At 39.1% G+C, this 18,482-nt stretch overlaps 1 protein-coding gene across 1 annotated transcript in view; it reads left to right on the top strand.

Moving 5' to 3' along the window:
* ANKRD55 (ankyrin repeat domain 55) overlaps nt 1–18,482 on the top strand; it is a 286,535-nt gene that overhangs the window by 225,091 nt on the left and 42,962 nt on the right. Inside the window, exons 7-8 of the mRNA XM_008691404.2 lie at nt 9,478–9,608; nt 13,182–13,291. Coding sequence (XP_008689626.1) covers nt 9,478–9,608; nt 13,182–13,291 — 241 coding nt within the window. The remainder of the gene's footprint in view (nt 1–9,477; nt 9,609–13,181; nt 13,292–18,482) is intronic.

The following is an 18,482-nucleotide window of genomic DNA, read 5'->3' on the forward strand; positions in this document are numbered from 1 at the left end:
AAGAGGAAAGGTATCAGTCAGTAATTGAAGTTGTTACCCCAAGAACCTAGGAAAAGAAGAACAAAATAAACCCAAGGAAAGAAATAATAAAGAAAGAGTAGACATCAATGGAATTGAAAACATAAAACAATAAAGAAAGTCAATGAAGCAAGGAACTGATTCTTTGAAAAAAATCAATAAAATTGACAAAATTCTAGCAATACTGACAGAAAATGAAAGAAGTCATAAACTACCACTATCAGGAGTGAAACCAAAGATACCACTACAGACCTTGCGGACATCTAACCAATAAAAAGGAACTACAACAAAAAAACTCCATACACATAAATTTGACTGTAGATGAAATGGATCAATTCCTCAAAAAAGATAAACAGCCACAATTCATCCAATAGGAAATAGATTATTTGAATTCCCCTATAACTATTAAGGAAAGTATATTCATAATTTTTAAATTCCTAGAAAAAGAAATTTTCAGGCCTACATCGTTTCTCTGGAAAATTCTACAAACTTTTAAATAATAATGAATATCAATTCTAAATAACCTCTTCCAGAAAAAATGAGAAGGAAACTCTTCTCAGGTACACTTATGTAGCTAATATTACCCTGATATTGAAACCAGATGGTATAAAAGGTGATATAAAAAAATGAACATAAAGACCAATACTCCTCATGAATGTAAGATATAGAAAGCCTTAGCAAAATATTAGCAAATATAAGTCAGTAATTTATAACTAGAATTATATACCACAACCAAGTGGGATTTATTGTAGGAATGTGTGATTCAGTATTTCAAAACCAATCAATGTTAACCAGCTAAAGAAGAAAAATTACATGATTGTATCATGAATGCAGAAAAGCATGTGAAAAAATTGTACACATATTGATGATTAAAAACTCAGAAAAATAGGAATAGAAGGGCACATCCTCAATTTGATATATAAAAAAGAAAGAAAACCCTAGAGCTAACATTAATGGTAAAATGGTAAAAAATATGGTAAAAATGTTAAAAAATACTGAATGCTTTGCCCCTAAGATCAGGAACAAAGCAAAGATGTTCACTCTTACTTTTATTCAGCATAGTGGTGAAAGTTCTAGCCAGTGCAAAAAGGCAAGAAAAGGAAATAAAAAGCATATCTATTGAAAATGAAAAAATAAAACTATCCCCTTTTGCACAGCTTGATTTTCCACATAGAAAATCCTAAGGAAGCTACCAAAAAACCTTCTACAACTAAGTGAGTTCAGCATGGTCACAGGGTATAAGATCAATCCAGAAAAATAAATTATATTCCTGTATACCAGAAGTGAACACATGGACACCACAATTAAAACTATAATACCATTTGGGATGCCTGGGTGGCTCAGTCAGTTAAGCGTCCAACTCTTGACTTCAGCTCAGGTCATGATCTCAGGGTTGTGGAATCAAGCCTTGCATCTGGCTCCATGCTGAGTGTCAAGCCTGCTTAAGAATCTCTCTCTCTCCCTCTGCCCTTCCCTCTGCTCATTTTCTCGCTCTCTTACTAAAACACCAAGCAAGCAAACAAAAACAAAACAAAACAAAACTACAATACCATTTAAAATCACTCAACAAAGAATACTTAGGTGTGAATGTAACAAAATATGTACAATATTTGTATACTGAAAACTATAAAATGCTGATGACAGAAATCAAAGGAGATCTAAATAAATGGAGAAACATATCATGCTCATGGATTAGAAGACTCAAGATAGTAAATATACAGTGCTTTTCAAATTCATATACAGGTTTAATGCAATTTCTGTCAAACCCCAGCAGGATTTTTTGTAGATCTACACAGAATTATCTAAACTTCTATTGAAAGGCCAAAGAATTAGTAGAGTTAAATCAATTTTGAGAAAAAATAAAGTGGGAAGGAGAACTTAGGAAGATGGAGGAGTAGGAGGAGCCTGAGCTCACCCCATCCCATGTTTACTAGTTATCATCCATATTCAGGTCAGTAAACTGGAGAGTGATCCAAAGACTGGCAGGACAAACTCCACAACTAAATACAGAGAAGCTGCATCTGAAAGGTTAGGAAGCTCAGAAAGGTGGGGATGGAGGTAGGCTACTGCAGGAGGGAGGGAGCTGCACGTGGGAAGGACATAGAAACAGCCCTTACACAGGGAGTTCACACAGGGAAGGCCAAGCCCCATAATGTTTTTTCCTTAAAAACCAGAGGAGCTGAATTCTGTGAGTTTTTTAAACCAGTGGGACTTGGAGCCTAGAGCTTTAAAAGTCAGCCGACTCAGCTCTGGGTGAGCTTGGAGAGTGAGCGATAGCTGGGTTGACACCCTTAAAAAGAGAGCAGACTATGTGGAGAAGTACCCAAAAAATGGCAGTTTATATAACCACAGGGGCAAGTGGGAGACAGATCTGTTCATACTGATTTCTGAAAATGAGGGAACTAGCAGGCACCATTTTCCTCCCTTGTCCCCCATTAGAAACACAGAGCCACCTGTGGGAGGTGGAGCTGCACAAACACTTGTAGCCTTGGCCCAGAGCTCAAGGCAAATTTTGTTATAGCTTCTCACATGCCCCACCCAGCAGCCCAGTGCACAACTGCCACCCTGTGCCCCACCCAGCCACAGCATAGCACCCAGCCAGCCGCATGCCCCCTGATGCCAGGGCGCAGCTTCCAGCCACCACAGTACTTCAGGAGATGCAGCATAGGACTAATGGCCCAAAGCAAATTTTGCTAACACTGCCACCTCACTCCCAAGTTCCCCAGTGGGCATGGTCCCTCAGAGCTGCCCTGGTTCTGAGCACAGCCTACAAAAGGCTGGAGAGTCAGTGCAGAGGACTGCACTGGAAGGAAAAGTGACTCAGATGTAACAGCAGAGCATAAGCAGCACACATAGGATACTCTTCTGAAGGGCCAGGTTCTGGTAAACAGGGGACACTACACTGCAGGGCACTCCAGGATCTCCTTTTCATAAAGTCACTACTTTCAAGAACAAAAGACATAGCTGAGTTTCTTAACACACAGAAACAGACACAGAGCGGCAGACAAAATGAGGAGACAGAGAAAATTATCCCAACTGAAAGAACAGGACAAGGCCATGGCCAGAGAGCTAAGTGAAACAAATTTAAGTAACATGTAGAGAATTTAAAGCGATGATCATAAGGACACTTAACTGAACTTGAGAAAAGAGGGAAAACATGAGTGAGACCCTTAATACAGAGATAAGGAATAATGTAGCAGAGATGAAGGGCTCAATAAATGAAATCAGAAACCCTCTTGATGGAATGAGTAGCAGGATGGAAGAAACAGAGGAATGAATTAGTGGCCCAAAAGACGTAATCAAGCTGAACAAAAGAGAGAAAAAAGAATTGCACAAAACAAGAATAGACATAGGAATTCAGTGACTCCATTAAACATTGTAACATTTGTATTACAGGAGTCACAGAAGGAGAAGAGAGAGAAAGGGGGGCAGAAATTTTATTTGAAGAAATAGTAGCTGAAAACTTGCCTAATCTAGGGAAGGAAACAGATATCCAGATCCAGGATGGACAGAGAATTCCCATCAAAATCAACAAAAGCAGACCTACACCAAAACATAGTGTAATTAAATTTGCAAAATTTAGTGATAAAGAAAACTTAAAAGCATCAAGACAAAAGAAGTCAATAACTTACAAGGGAAAGCCCATAGGGCTAGCAGGAAGTTTCTCAATAGACTCTTCCCAAGCTGGAAGCGATTAGCATGATATATTCAAAGTGGTAAATGGGAAAAATCTGCAGCCAAGAATACTCTATCCAGCAAGGCTGTCGTTCAGAATAGAAGGAGAGATAAAGAGTTTCCCAGACAAACAAAAACTAAAGAGTTCATCACCACTAAACCAGCCCTGCAAGAAATATTAAAGGAGAGACCAAAAGTGACAGTATAAAGGCAGGAAGCACAAAAGCAGTAAAAATGAGTATTTCTGTAAAAAAAATCAGTCAAGAAACTCACAAAAAAGGGTATAAAATGTAATAGCATGTACCTAAAATGTGGGAAGGAGAGAAGAATAGGTTCAAACTTAAACGACCATCAACTTAATATATACTGCTATATGCAGAAGAGGTTATATGCAAACCTATATATCAAAGCATATATCAAAAACCACTAATAAACATGCGAAGAATAAAGAGAAAAAAATCTAAATATATCACTAAAGAAAATCAGCAAAACATGAAAGAAAGACAAGAAAGAATCAGAGAAAATCTTCAGAAGCAACCACAAAACAAGTAATAAAATGACAATAAATGTGTATCTATCAATAATAACTTTAAATGTAAATGGACTAAACACGCCAATCCAAAGACATAGGGTGACAGAATGGATAAAAAAACAAAATCCATCTGTATGCTGCCTGTAAGAGACTCATTTCAAACCTCAAGGCACCTGCAGTGTGAAAGTGAGGGGATGGAAAAACATCTGTCATGCAAATGGACATCAAAAGAAAGCCAGATAGTAATACATATATCAGACAAACAAGACTTTAAAACAAAGACTGTAAAACATAGAAAGAAACTATATAATAATAAAGGGGACAATCCAGCAAGAAGGTATAACAATTATAAATAGTTATGCACCCAACATAGGAGCACCCCATTAATAACAAACAGAAGGAACTGATTGATAATAATACAATAATAGTAAGGGAATTTAACACCCTACTTACATGAGTGGTTAGATCATCTAAAAAGAAAACCAGCAAGGAAATAATGGCTTTGAGTGACACACTGGACCAGAAGGATTTAACAGATATATTTAGAACATTCTATCGTACAACAGCAGAATAGCCATTCTTTTCAAGTGTACATGAAACATTCTCCATACCATGCATATTTTCTGACCACAATGCCATGAAACTAGAAGAAAAAATCTGGAAAGACCACAAATAATGGAGGTTAAGTAATATGCTATTAAACAATGAATGGGCCAACCAGGAAATGAGTGAAGAAATTAAAAAGTACATGGAAACAAATAAAAATGAAAACACAATGGTCCAAAACCTCTGGGATTGCAGCAAAAGTGGTTCTAAGAGGGAAGCTTATAGCAATGCAGGCCTACCTCAAGAAGCAGGAAAAATCTCAAATAAACAACCTAATCCTACACCTAAAGGAGCTAGAAAAAGAACAACAAGCAAAACCTAAAGCCAGCAGAAGGAAGAAAATAGTAAACATTGGAGCAGAAATAAACGAATAGAAACTCAAAACAAAACAAAACAAAAACAGCCAACAGAACAGATCAATGAAACCAGAAGCTGGTTCTTTGAAAAAAAAAAAAACTCAATAAAATTGATAAAGTTCTAACCAGACTTATCAAGAAAAAAAGAAAAAGACTCAAATAAATAAAATCACAAATGAGAGAGGAGAAATAATAACCAGAACCACAGAAATACAAACAATTATAAAAGAATATTATGAAAAAGTATATGCCAACAAATGGACAACGTGGAAGAAATGGATAAATTCCTAGAAATGTATAAACAGCAAAAACTGAAACAGGAAGAAACAGAAAATCTGAACAAACCAATAACCAGAAAAGAAATTGAGTCAGTATTCAAGAAACTCCCAAAAAACAAAAATCCAGGACCAGATGACTTCACGGGTGAAGTCTACCAAACATTTAAACAAGAGTCAATACCCCTTCTCCTCAAACTATTCCAAAAATAGAAAAGGAAGGAAAACTTCCAAATTTATTCTATGAAGCCAGCATCACCCTGATACCAAAATGGGATAAAGACACCCCTAAAAAAAAGAGAATACAGGCCAAAATCCCTGATGAACATAGATGCAAAAATCCTCAAGAAAATACTAGCAAACCAAATTCAACAGCACATTTTAAAAAATAATCCACAATCAAGTAGACTTATTCCTGGGTTGCAAGGGTGGTTCAGTATTCACAAATCAATCAATGTGATACATCAACAAAAGTAGGAACTATATGATCATTTCAATAAATGCAGAAAAATCATTTGACAAAGTACAACACCCATTCATGATAAAAACCCTCAACAGAGTAGGTTTAGAGGGAATATACCTCAACAAAATAAAGTTCATCTATAAAAAATCCACAGCTAACATCATCCTCACTGGGGAAAAACTGAGAGCTTTTCCCCTAAACGTCAGGAATAAGACAAGAATGTCCATTCTCACCACTTCCATTGAACATAGCGCTGGAAGTCCCAGCTTCAGCAATCGTATGAGAAAAAGGAATAAAGGTACCCAAATCAGTAAGGAAGTAGTCAAACATTCACTATTTGCAGTTGACATCATCCTATATATAGGAAACCGAAAAGACTCCACCAAAAAAACTGTTAGAACTGATACATGAATTCACTGAAGTTGCAGGGTACAAAATCAGTGGACAGGAATCTGGTGTATTTCTCTACACCAATAATGAAGCACCAGAAAGAGAAATTAAAGTAGTGATCCCATTTACAATTGCACCTAAATCCATGAGATACTTAGGAATAAACCAACCAAAGAGGTGAAAGACCTGTAGTCTGAAAACTGTAGAACACTGATGAAAGAAACTGAAGATGACACAAAGAAATGGAAAGCAATTCCATGCTCATGGATTGAAAGAACAAATATTGTTAAAATATCCATACTACTCAAAGCAATCTACACATTTAATGCAATCCCTATCAAAATGCCAACAGCATTTTTTCACAAAACTAGAACAAACAATTCTAAAATTTTTATGGAACTACAGAAAACCCTGAATAGCCAAAGCAGTCTGAAAAAAGAAAAGCAAAGCTGGAGGCATCATAATTCTGGGCTTCAAGTTATATTACAGAGCTGTAGTAGTCAAAACAGTGTGGTACTTGCATGAACGTAGACATATAGCTCAATAGAACAGAATAGAAAACCCAGAAATAAATCCACAACTATATGGTCAATTAATCTTAAGTGAAGCCGGAAAGAATATCCAATGGGAAAGAGATAATCTCTTCAACAAATGGTATTGGGAAAACTGGATAACAACAAGCAAAGGGAAGAAACTGGACCACTTTCTCATACCATACAAAAAAATAAATTCAAAATGGATTAAAAACCTAAATGTGACACCTGAAGCCATACAAATCGTAGAACAGAAACTCTTTGACATTGGCTGTAGCAACTTTTTTCTAGATACGTCTCCTGAGTCAAGAGAAACAAAAGCAAAAATAAACTATTAGGACTACATCAACATAAAAAGCTTCTGCACAGTGAAGGAAACAATCAACAAAACTGAAAGGCAACCTATGGAATGGGAGAAGATATTTGCAAATGACATATCTGATAAAGGGTTAGTGTGCAAAATATATAAAGAACTTATAAAACTCAACACCCCAAAAACAAATAATCTAATTTAAAAATGAGCAGAAGACATGAACAGACATTTCTCCAAAGAAGACATACATATGGCCAACTGACAATTGAAAAGATGTTAATCATCATTTATCATCAGGGAAATGCAAATCAAAACTACAGTGCAGTATCACCTCACGCCCATCAGATTGGCTAAAATCAACAACACAAGATACAACAGATGTTGGCAAGGATGTAGAAAAAAAGGAACCCTTATGTACTATTGGTGGGAATGCAAACTGATGCAGCCACTGTGGGAAAAAGTATGGAGGGCCCCCAAAAAGTTAAAAACAGAACTACCCTATGACCTGCAAAAATACAAAAACACTAACTCGAAGGAATATATGCCCCTATGTTTATAGCAGCATTATTTACAGTAGCCAAGATACAGAAGCAGCCCAAGTTTCCCTGAATAGGTAAAGAAGATGTGGTATATTACTCAGCCATAAAAAGAATGCACTCTTGCCATTTGCAACAACATGGATGGAGCTAGAGAATATAATGGTAAGCGAAATAAATCAGAGAAAGACAAATACCATATGATTTCACTCATATGTGGAATTTAAGAAACAAAACAAATGAGCAAAGGGGAAAAGAGAGAGAGAGAGAGAAACCAAAAAACAGACTCTTAATTATGGAGAACACACTGATGGTTACCAGAGGGGAGGTGAGTGAGGGGATGGGTAAAAATATGATGGGAAGTAAGGAGGGCACTGGTCATGAGGGGCACTGGGTGATGTATGGAAGTGTTGAATCACTATACTGTACACCTGAAACTAATATCACACTGCATATTAACTAACTGGAATTAAAATAAAAATGTTAAAAAAAAAAAGAATAAAGCAGGAGGAATAAGTCTTCCAAATTTCAAGACTTATTGTATGGCTACAGAAATCAAGACCGTGGTAATGGCTGAGGGTTACACACATAGATTAATGGAAAAGAACAAAAAAATTCAGAAATAGACTCACACAAATACACTCAACTGATCTCTGACAAAGGTGCAAATATAATTCAGTGGAAGAAAGCCTCTTGAAGAGGTTTTCTTCAACAAACAGTGCTAGAGCAATTCAACACCCACAAACAGGAGAAGAGGGAAGGAGGGTAGGATAGAGGGAGGGAGGGAGAGAGGAAGGGAAGGAAAAAGGGAAAGAGGAGAGAGAGGAAGAAATAAAGAAGGAACTATTGTGACTAATTAAGACGTAGTGCTTCACTGCTGCTTTTACCCAAAGAGCATGGGAAGGGAGGATTTGCAGAGAAACCGGTTGCCAGCGCAATCTTTCGGTGAGAACAGCAGTCCCACCATTTGTCCATTCTCAGGGATCTCCTGGGGTCATAGCTTGCAGTTCACTGGAAGAAGGTGTGAATTGCCAATGAAAAGACACGTAAACAAGACTCAGCTTGGAAAGGGACTGTGTCTGAGATTTGGTTTCTTCATCTGAAGTAGTGTGAAGCACCTGGATTCTGCCTCACCAGGCTGGCTTGTTCCAGCCGGCTTACAAGTTAATCAGAATGTGTAATTTCATCTCTGTTTTTGTTCAGAAAGAAAACACATGAAGAACCAAATGCTTTGGCTTATATTAATAACCGAAACAGGGAAGTATTTCAACAAAGGTGGACCCTTTTCTTAAAACTATGTGCAAGCCAAGGCTAGGCTGTCATCACTGCTCTTTATCACCCACCATCTCTAATAAAAGTATGCTGGACCTGTCTTCCTGGCTGGAGCTGCTTTCCAGACACTTCCAGATTCTACACTGTTCAAGCCAAGTCAGGATAAACTTGCCTGTTATGTCCCAAATTGTGCTGATTCTCAAGGTAGTAATGAGGAACTTTTATCATTGGCACAAAATGTTTTAATCAACCAATTACTGCAAAATTATAGAAGATTTAAAAGAGCCAGAAAAAATACATGGTTTATATAAACGTGGCAGCAATGATCTTCATTTCTCTTCAGTCCCATGTAGCTCAACAGCTGGGTTTGTGTTGAGGGCAGTTCATTTATCTGCAAAGAGCATATATGGGTAAATAAAGTTCGCAGCTCATTTATCTGCAGGATAAAGTTTGCCCATAAATTTCACAAGTCAATATTATTAAAGGCTGTTGAAATGTCTCCTTCCAGGATGTACACCCTTGATGCATGCAGTTTCTGGACGTCAAGTGGACACAGTGAAGCTGTTGTTGAAGATGGGGGCCAATATTAACATGCAGGATGCTTATGGTCGCACAAGTCTATGCCTGGCAACCTATCTGGTACCAACTATATCTTTGGTGGCTGTCAGGGAGTGGGGAGGGCTAAATGTATTGTTATGGGGTTCCCCTTGCAGAAGAGTATTCTTGGATTTATGCAGTTATCCAGTGGAAGCAGAACTTGAATCTTTGCTCCAATCATCTTTGACAATTATAGCACTACGAAGAGTTGGTTTTGTGGATCTGAGTCATTTGGATCTTCCTAACAGTCCTCCCAGGTAGAGGTGATATGGCCATTACAGAAATTTTATTTTCCATCTTAACTGCATCAGAATTTGCCTTGCGGCATTTCTGGACATACTTGGTATTCCTTCTAAGAACGCAGTCCATTAATACCCCAAGTGGGTGGTAGTCCTTGAGACTGCAGGTAACATTGTGGGGTAGGATCAGTTGAGTGGAAGCTGGAGGATGTGGTGAATATTGGGAACTGGGAAACGTGGGGGAGTAGGAGTAGGGAAGAAATGCCAGACTATTAAAGGGCAATACCAAGCATAGGACTCAACCCCCAATCAATACTCAGTATAAAAATTGTATAGAGTGAGTCCTCATCAAGAAATTTCACTTCATTTCCCAACATTAGAGCAAGCTTGTTAAGCCTTACTGAAAACCTTCAAGTCCATCTCTTTTCAAATCCTCCCTGAAATCCTTCTAGGAAACCCCAGGGCTACCTTGAGTCTGTGTCAAGCAAATTCTTAGCGCCACACGTGGGTCATCATTCTCCTTCACCTCTAATGAGGCTCCCGGAAATTTTCACCATAACTATTATTGCTGACAAAGCAGATTCTTGGATTTGCTATTACTGCCCATTGACAACAGGGGATTCGCCCTGGGCAAGCCCCACTGTGTCCTGCAATCTCCCTGCTGAAGTGGGAACGTCCCTTCCCCAAACACCACACCTCCCTGCCACGATCTAGCATAGATTGCAGGAGGCATTGCCCAACTCTTGCAGAGGTTTTCTTTAGAAACTACCTTTTCTTTTTCTATTTACATGCCCTCTTTCTCTAGGACTTAGACATGAAACTGGAAAGAATTTTTTGAAGTGTTGGAGTACTTGGTCAAATATGCTTTTCAGGAGTACCCCCTAGACCTCCTGAGTCAGACACTGTGAGCAGACACGGGTAGTGGGTGGGGGAGGTGTCTGAATGTTAAAGAAACCTCCCTGGCCATTTTTATACCCACTCAAGTTTGAAAACCACTGGTCTATGAGTACTAGGTGAAGTCTCATATCTCAGAGAGACACGGGAATGCCTTTCCAGCCCCTTCCCTTCTAGCACATACCCTAATAACTGCTCCTGTTGTGGATTTTTTTTTTTTTTTTTTTATCCAAACTGAGAAGAGAAATTTTGGATCAGGGGGTGGAGGAAGTGAATAGAGATGGTTTCTAAAGTTGGCTGCTACTGCATAGAGAATAGATGGAAACCAAGCTGCACTTCATTCAGAATTCTAAAGTTCCAGGATTGGGAAGAGGTATCCTGTATATCAGAGTGAATAGTGAGCCTAGAGAGGTGCTCCCTTTGCAGACAACTCTCTAGGAATGCATTCTAAAGAGCTACATGAGAGAAGTATGCCTGCGTGAGAGCATGTGGCATCATCCTCTTAATGATGCCCCTCTTCTTTGTGGTAACCCAAGGAAGGATCCATCCCTGTTTCTTCTGAGGCTCCCTCCCTGGGAAGGGTGAAGGGTGGTCCTGGGGATTGCACTGTGGAGCCCACCACTCCCTTCTAGCAATGTTTGAGTTCAACTGTTAAAGAGAAACTTGGAAAAGCAGGTATTTAGGAATTAAGTGTCCATTTCAGCTCCAAACTCAGTATACAAATGTACTTACCATGGATGTGTAACCTTAGGCAAATCACTTTACCTCTGTGTGCCTCCTTCCTCATTTGTAAAATGTAGTAAAAAATAATATCCTACATTTATCACAAATGAAAGAGAAACACATGTGGAACCACCCAGCACATAGTGAGTAAAAAATGTACTTGTTGGTTCTGAATAGTGACCACTGGTTTGAAGTATATTCAGTGATTTTCTGATTTCTTTTCTGAAGAAAAAAAGAAAACCACATACACATAGTTCCAGGAAATGTTGCAAAATGATAAAAATGTTTCAAACCCTCCCCCATCAGAAGATCTCTTTTCAAAAACTGTAAAACTTAGGCAACTCTAAAATTTGTCTGGCATGCCTTTCTTTTGGGTCTCCCAGGCATATTTTTTTCCTTTTAATCAGAGATCTTGATGACTTGGACATTAGAAACTAAAACCAGATTTAGTACATTAGGAACTATAACTGAAGGCCAAAAAACATTTGCTTCTACTTAAGACTTACATATTATTTGTCAACTCAAAACGATATTCAATATTAGAACCTATGAAAGTGCTCTTACTGAAAGATTTTTTTCCAGAATTTCCAGAACCAAAAGGTTCTTTTCTTATTATCTTTCTTCTCCATTCATTTAGTAATATTTTTATTTTCATTGCTTCCTGTATTGTGAGGGAAAATCAGTCATTCTTCTCATCTGACCAGGTAGTCTTGAAGCTTAACTATACAGGAGTGGAGGAAGGCAGGAGAGAGAGTTAGATATATCATTCTTCATAATAATAGTTTCATCTACTTATATATCTACTTATAATTGAATGAGGAACCCCAATGGCTCTGGATGAATGTAGGAGGCATTCTCCTTAGCCAAACTTGGTTATCAGTAGGGTTGAGTCAATTACTTAAAGTAGTGTAGAACAGAAAGGGAGGAAGGACTAGCCTGCCATTTTATCTGCCCTTTGAAATGAGAGATAGTGGGGAAGTGACCTAGTTATAAGTACTAACCAGGAAGGCGACAAGCATGAGGTGCAGCAATATCACTCTCAATCTGGAGAATTAGTGGACAGCAGGGAGTTTACATGAACTTTCTTGGGGAATTCATAGTGGGTGAAACACAGCTACAGGGAACTCTTAGAGGATCCTGGTGATAGCCCCATATTCAGCATCAGAAAAATCAGTCAAAAAGATGGCAGGGTCCCAGCCATTGGATTAGGGCTCAGGTTAGGATTTTAGACATTGGGAGGAGACAGACTGGAATAAACAAAATATTGTCCTTGTGGTTACCAGAAAGGGAACTTGGAAAAGTGGACCAAAGCTTGTTTATCGGATTAGATAAACAGGCACAGAGTGGAGGCTGAATGTAAGAATGACATAGGAGCTCAATTTTTGGAATTGGACCGTGGCACCTGGGTCAGACCATTGACAAGCATGATTTGGAGCTAAACCCATAGAATGAGAGGCTAGAGCTACCATGTGCTGCATTTGGCCCTAGGAACACAGTATAAAAGTGGCAAACAGCAAGTAAGAAATGGGGAATGGGAGACAGAGGAGAGAATCTAGGAAACTCAGGAATCCACACCTCAAGACCTTCAGCCTTCTGTTGAAGTGCCTAAATTGAAGTTGTGGTCCTTAACCACTTCAAATCAATAAAACATGTTTTTAGCCACACTGAAGAAGAAGGAGAAAGAAAACTGGAGAAAGTTTGTTGGTCTATGTTATACCAGGCTGTGTTATATAATGACACAGTCGCTCTTGTATTTCAGGGTTGGCTGGAAGGCTGTGTGAGTCTGCTTAGAAATGGTGCCAAGCACAATATCCCAGATAAAAATGGCCGTCTGCCACTGCATGCTGCCACTGCTGAGCCCGATGTGAGGTAAGTAGCCAGGTTCACACAATGCTCATATTGGGAGGGACTTAACTTGGATTAGAATGTCACTTAATCGGGGCGCCTGGGTGGCGTGGTTGTTAAGCGTCTGCCTTCGGCTCAGGGCGTGATCCCAGCGATCTGGGATCGAGCCCCATATCAGGCTTCTCCGCTAGGAGCCTGCTTCTTCCTCTCCCACTTCCCCTGCTTGTGTTCCCTCTCTTGCTGGCTGTCTCTCTCTGTCAAATAAATAAATAAATAAATAAATAAATAAATAAATAAATAAATAAAACCTTAAAAAAAAAAAAAAGAATGTCACTTAATCAACCCTCGGCAGTGAATAAAAACAAAACCTGTCCATTTTTTTTTTGAAGTTGTAGCAAACGGGACCACATTTCAGTAAAACAAAATATCCTGGAAGAATCTTAAACTCTAATCTCAATTCCCCTCCTATTTCAATAAAACCCTTTTCTCCAAACCTCTGATTTAAATGCTGTTTTTCATTATCTGAATTCATATATTCATTCATTCAATCAGGCAGTTATTGATTCAATAACTGTTGAGTGCTTATCATGAACTAAGTGCTATTCTATGCCCTAGGGGTTCCCAGTAAGCACAACAGTGTCTCTGACCTCACAGAGCTTACATTCTAGTGAAGGAGCTAGGTGGCACACTAGTAAACATAAATAGGGTAATTTCAAAATAAATAGGATCATTTCAAGTAGTGGGGAGGGGAGTGGAAAAGCCCTGACTGGTCATAAAGATTAATGTCTTAAGTCAGAGTCATGCCAACATTTTTTTTTTAAGATTTATTATTTATTTTAGAGAGAGAGAAAGTGAGCAGGGGGAGGGGCAGAGGGAGAAGGAGAGAACCCCAAAGGAGACTCCCCACTCAGTGCAGAGCTGAGGAGGGGCTCATTCCAGGACCCTGAGATCATGACCTGAGCCGAAATTAAGAGTCAGACACTTAACTGACTGAGCCATCCAGGTGCCCCAGAGTCATGGCAACATTTATGAGTCTGCAGGAGGCAAGGGACCCAGCAAAGTAGAGTGAGACAGGGAAACAAGTGGGTTAGAAAGAAAACCAGGCCTCTGAGCTGCTGGGAGCTATATGAAGAAATATACTCAAGCAAGTTGGATGATCAAGAGGGTCAAATTTTTGTAAGACAGTTGAGCAACAAAGGAAAAAGTTTTGTCCAGACTGAGTACAGCTTCCCCAATCCTCTGTGTCTAAAAGGCCTCAGTCTACAATCTTTCAAAAGCCCCTTGGAGCACCTAATAACAGCATTTCCCTCTGTGGAATCAACAACATTCTGGGCACTTCCTTAACCTCTGTAGCACAGAACATGCCTCTAACAGGAATTTAGCATTTCCCAGAGCTAGGCATGCAGGCTGACACCTCAGGGGGGCATTCTGGGAGCCTCATCCTCTAGATCCTGTGTCTAGAACTGAAACTAATGCTCTCTGGGGGTTCATGAGACCAAGGTTGAGAGGTAACAGGATTTCTTCATTTCATTCTGTTTTACACTAAAAGGGTTTGGGGAAATTCCAGAACTATTCCCAAGCAAGCATTGCCTCTTGTTATCATTGGATTATATCCAGGAATAATAAAAAAAGCTAGAATTTACTCAAAGCCCAACAAAACAAGGAAGTTTAGAGAAAAAACAGCAAGCTCAGAGCTAACAATCAATAGACATCATAAAGGGATGACTACTTTTTGATGAATTGGGAAAAAGAGTGATATTTCTGGACAGCACACAGAAATACTTAGTCACAAAATCACACTGTTTTCCCAAGAATAATCTTTAAAAATATATTTTTTAAAATGTACCTTTAAGACTATTCTGCCTTGATTGGCTCTACGTGGTTCTACCTGCCTCACCCAGCGGTCATTTCAAAATCTGCCTGATTCTGGGAAGATAAATGACAGCTTTTCTTATGGTGATTATAGCTTTTGTAACCCATTAAACCCAAAGCTTCCGTGTTTTAATGCAGGATGAGCTTTGTCCAATGTAGGTGTTCCTGGGCTGGGGGTGGCTCCCCTCCACATGGTAACTCAGGGATCTAAGTTTCTTCCATCTTGTGGCTCCACCAACCTCTAAGATCAAAGAATCCTCTTTGTTCAGCCTGGGAATGGGGAAAGAGTAATGAGATGCCCCCCCCTTATTTCTTTAAAATATCAGTCTTTGATACAGTTCACTTCTGCTCACATTCTTTTAATAAAGACTAGTCAACTACCCTACTGGTCCTATACCACACCTGGATATAAGGAGCACTTGGGAATATAGACCAGAATCCACCTCCTGGCAATGACTCCAGTCCAAGAAAGAGGATCATAAATTTTGGTGAAAAGCTCTCTCTGTCATCATGCCATTGCATCTGAGGGGTGAACCAAGACTTGTCAGTCAAAATCACACTCAAAGTCAATTTGGTCAGTTGATTAGGCTCATCATCTCAAATCACTTCAGTAATAAATTGAAAACCAATCCAACTGTACTTTCTCTATTGTGGACATATTAGTCTATTTCTTATTATGCCCAGCAGTGGCCCTAGACTCTCTAGGATTTACATTGCATCACTATAACTGAGATAACACAGAGTTGTGGTTTCCCCTTCTCTTGAAATTATACCTAATGACCCAGCCACCACCTTCGGAAGAGCTGAAGCCAGAAAAATAAACATCCTTCTCTGTGCTGATGATATAGTTTTATTGTCCTAAATGGTCACTTAGCTGATTCTGGAAGATAAAATCCTGCTTTAGTTATGATAATACCACTGTGATAACTAGGAATATCCAAAGGTTAAGATTAACTATTCCAAAACCAAAATATCATTTCTGGAAAATATTCTCCAAAAATGAATTGGGTTAAACCTCAGTAACCCATAAAGCAAAGCAACTGGCTTTGTTACCTAGAAAACATTTAGAAACTAGCTTGCCTTAAAGAATTCCCTGTGAAGTTACATCGCTTAAAATGAGATATTTTATCATAGTTTTATGAGAAAAGTTACAGCCGTGGCAGTGTTTGATAGCATCTGCATTCAGTGTTTTAAGCAGAAAGTAGCCAAGCCATGCTCTCTGGCACAAAAGTTGGCCTTCTTTCTTCCATTTGTTTGTATGTCAGCATGAAATTGTAATTGTTTTCTGAAAAAAAAAAAAATTGGCTTGTGGGTACTTCCTAATCCTACAGACATAATGCAGAAGGATTGACCTTCCATTAGGCCATGTAAACCTGTTTGCTTAATTTTCCTAAGTGGATACAACTTTAGGCTGGTTTGGCTAACCACTAAAGTATATAGATCTGCATTTACAATGATGAGGAAAAGGAGGACACACAGCATTGATTATTTACCATGTTCTGAGCAAAATTCTGAGTGCTTTCCATGTATTATCTCATCTAATCTTAACCACACCTTTATGTGATAGGTATTTCTATCCCCATTTTGTAGATAAGGAAGCTGAGGCGCTAAGAAGATAATTTATTACCTAGTGCCTGTGTGAGGATAAGTAACCTGCCCAGGGGGCCTGCTATGCTCCTAGGATCCACTGCTGTGGATCCTATAGAATGTATTTTAATGGCCACATTCTGTCATTAAGCCCTCCCTTAAGAGGCTTTACAAAACTCCTTATTGTCTCATTGTCAGGAAATACTTTGTCACAGCATTTAAAAAATGAGAAACCACAAAAAAAAAAATTCTACTAAAGGAGGAATTGCTGTGCTTCTCCTGTAAATTATTTATTTTTACTGTATGGACGCTGTGACTTATGATTATGTTTTTCTCTCCGTATGTTTAAAAAACCCAAAGCCCAATTTGTGTTCCAGCTTTGGCACATATGTAGGACCATAACTGCATCTTCTTTATCCTGCCCTTCTTTTCTTTGTCTAGTTTCTTCACTTGTAATCTTGTTTTACTATATGTATCTGAAAACCACCTAAAATCCTGTTTGGATTGAGGTACAGGGTGGCCAGGTGTGCAGTCTCTGGAGTCAGACTGATTGGGTTTAATCTGGCCCATCTTTTAATGACCATATTAACTTATCAAGGCTCAGCTAGCTTTCTTTCCTAGAAAGTATGAATAATACAGTATCTACCTCTTAGTAAATAGGCAGAAGTAAATGAGAAAACATGTGAAAAGCACCGAACACTGTTAATCATCAGTATTCAGTAAGTGTTGGTGATAATGAGGATAGTAGTGATGATCATGATGGAAGGTAGATAGAAATAAATACCACAGATCAATGTTAAAGAACAAATCCCTGCTGCTACTGCCACCTCACCACCTCTCACCCCCGTCTTCTTTACCCTGGCATACACAGGTCCACAAAAAATACATCCACACATACAGATGTGTTGGGCAGGAGGAGTTTCCTCTACCCCTCACAGTTCTTCTAGCTGGACTAAACATCCACTCACATCTAATTAACATGAGATAGATTCACAGGAAAAACTGAAATTTGGTAGCATATGTCCTGGGAATCCACGCAGACATGGAAATTCCAGAGACAGTCAAGCAACATGAGGCTTATCTAAGAAGAAGGGTTGGGGTCTGAACATACAAAGGGGAGGAAGGCCATTAGAAGGAAGGTGAGAGGAGATGTTTGGAAAACAGAGATAGCCCTATTAGACAGGTAAGTTTCTTAAGTAAAAGGGAATCTCTGTTAATAGCTCTCTTCCCAGTAGATGCAGGCAGTTGAAGGGGAGCTAAAGAGCTTTTCCTGAATCTGCTGAGTTTTGATTGCTTTTAACTCAAAGTAAGGTCCATGCGAAAGTGGACCATCTTGGGGTGGCCTACCCTTGGCCCCTACAAGACTGTTGCTAGACTTTAGAATCTAACCATTCAGCTCCTCTGAAACTCACTTCCCTATCTTGCTAGTGCACATTCATCTCTTCTTGTCCCCTGATCATAAACATATGTATGGGCCACATTGTGTCCTTGTACTCAGGTATTCATACTCATTTTAAAATCTGCTAACCCTTAGATTTCCAAATAGCTGCTCCTTCTACTCATTGCTCAGCTGGAGGTTATTTAGAGTGAAGCCTCAGACTGTGGCTGCTTATAAACAAGCCAAGGGGACAAGTCAGTTACCACCAGCAAGATTCTGTGATGAAAACAACTCACGAACAAACCAGCCAGTTCCAATACACAGCCGTAGCTAAGCTGCAGCTCAGTAGGGATTTAAGCTGATGCAGGAATAAGGGAT

The sequence above is a fragment of the Ursus maritimus genome, unplaced genomic scaffold, assembly GCF_017311325.1.
Source record: "Ursus maritimus isolate PB19 unplaced genomic scaffold, ASM1731132v1 scaffold_5, whole genome shotgun sequence".
In the NCBI taxonomy this organism is placed as follows: Eukaryota; Metazoa; Chordata; class Mammalia; order Carnivora; family Ursidae; genus Ursus; species Ursus maritimus.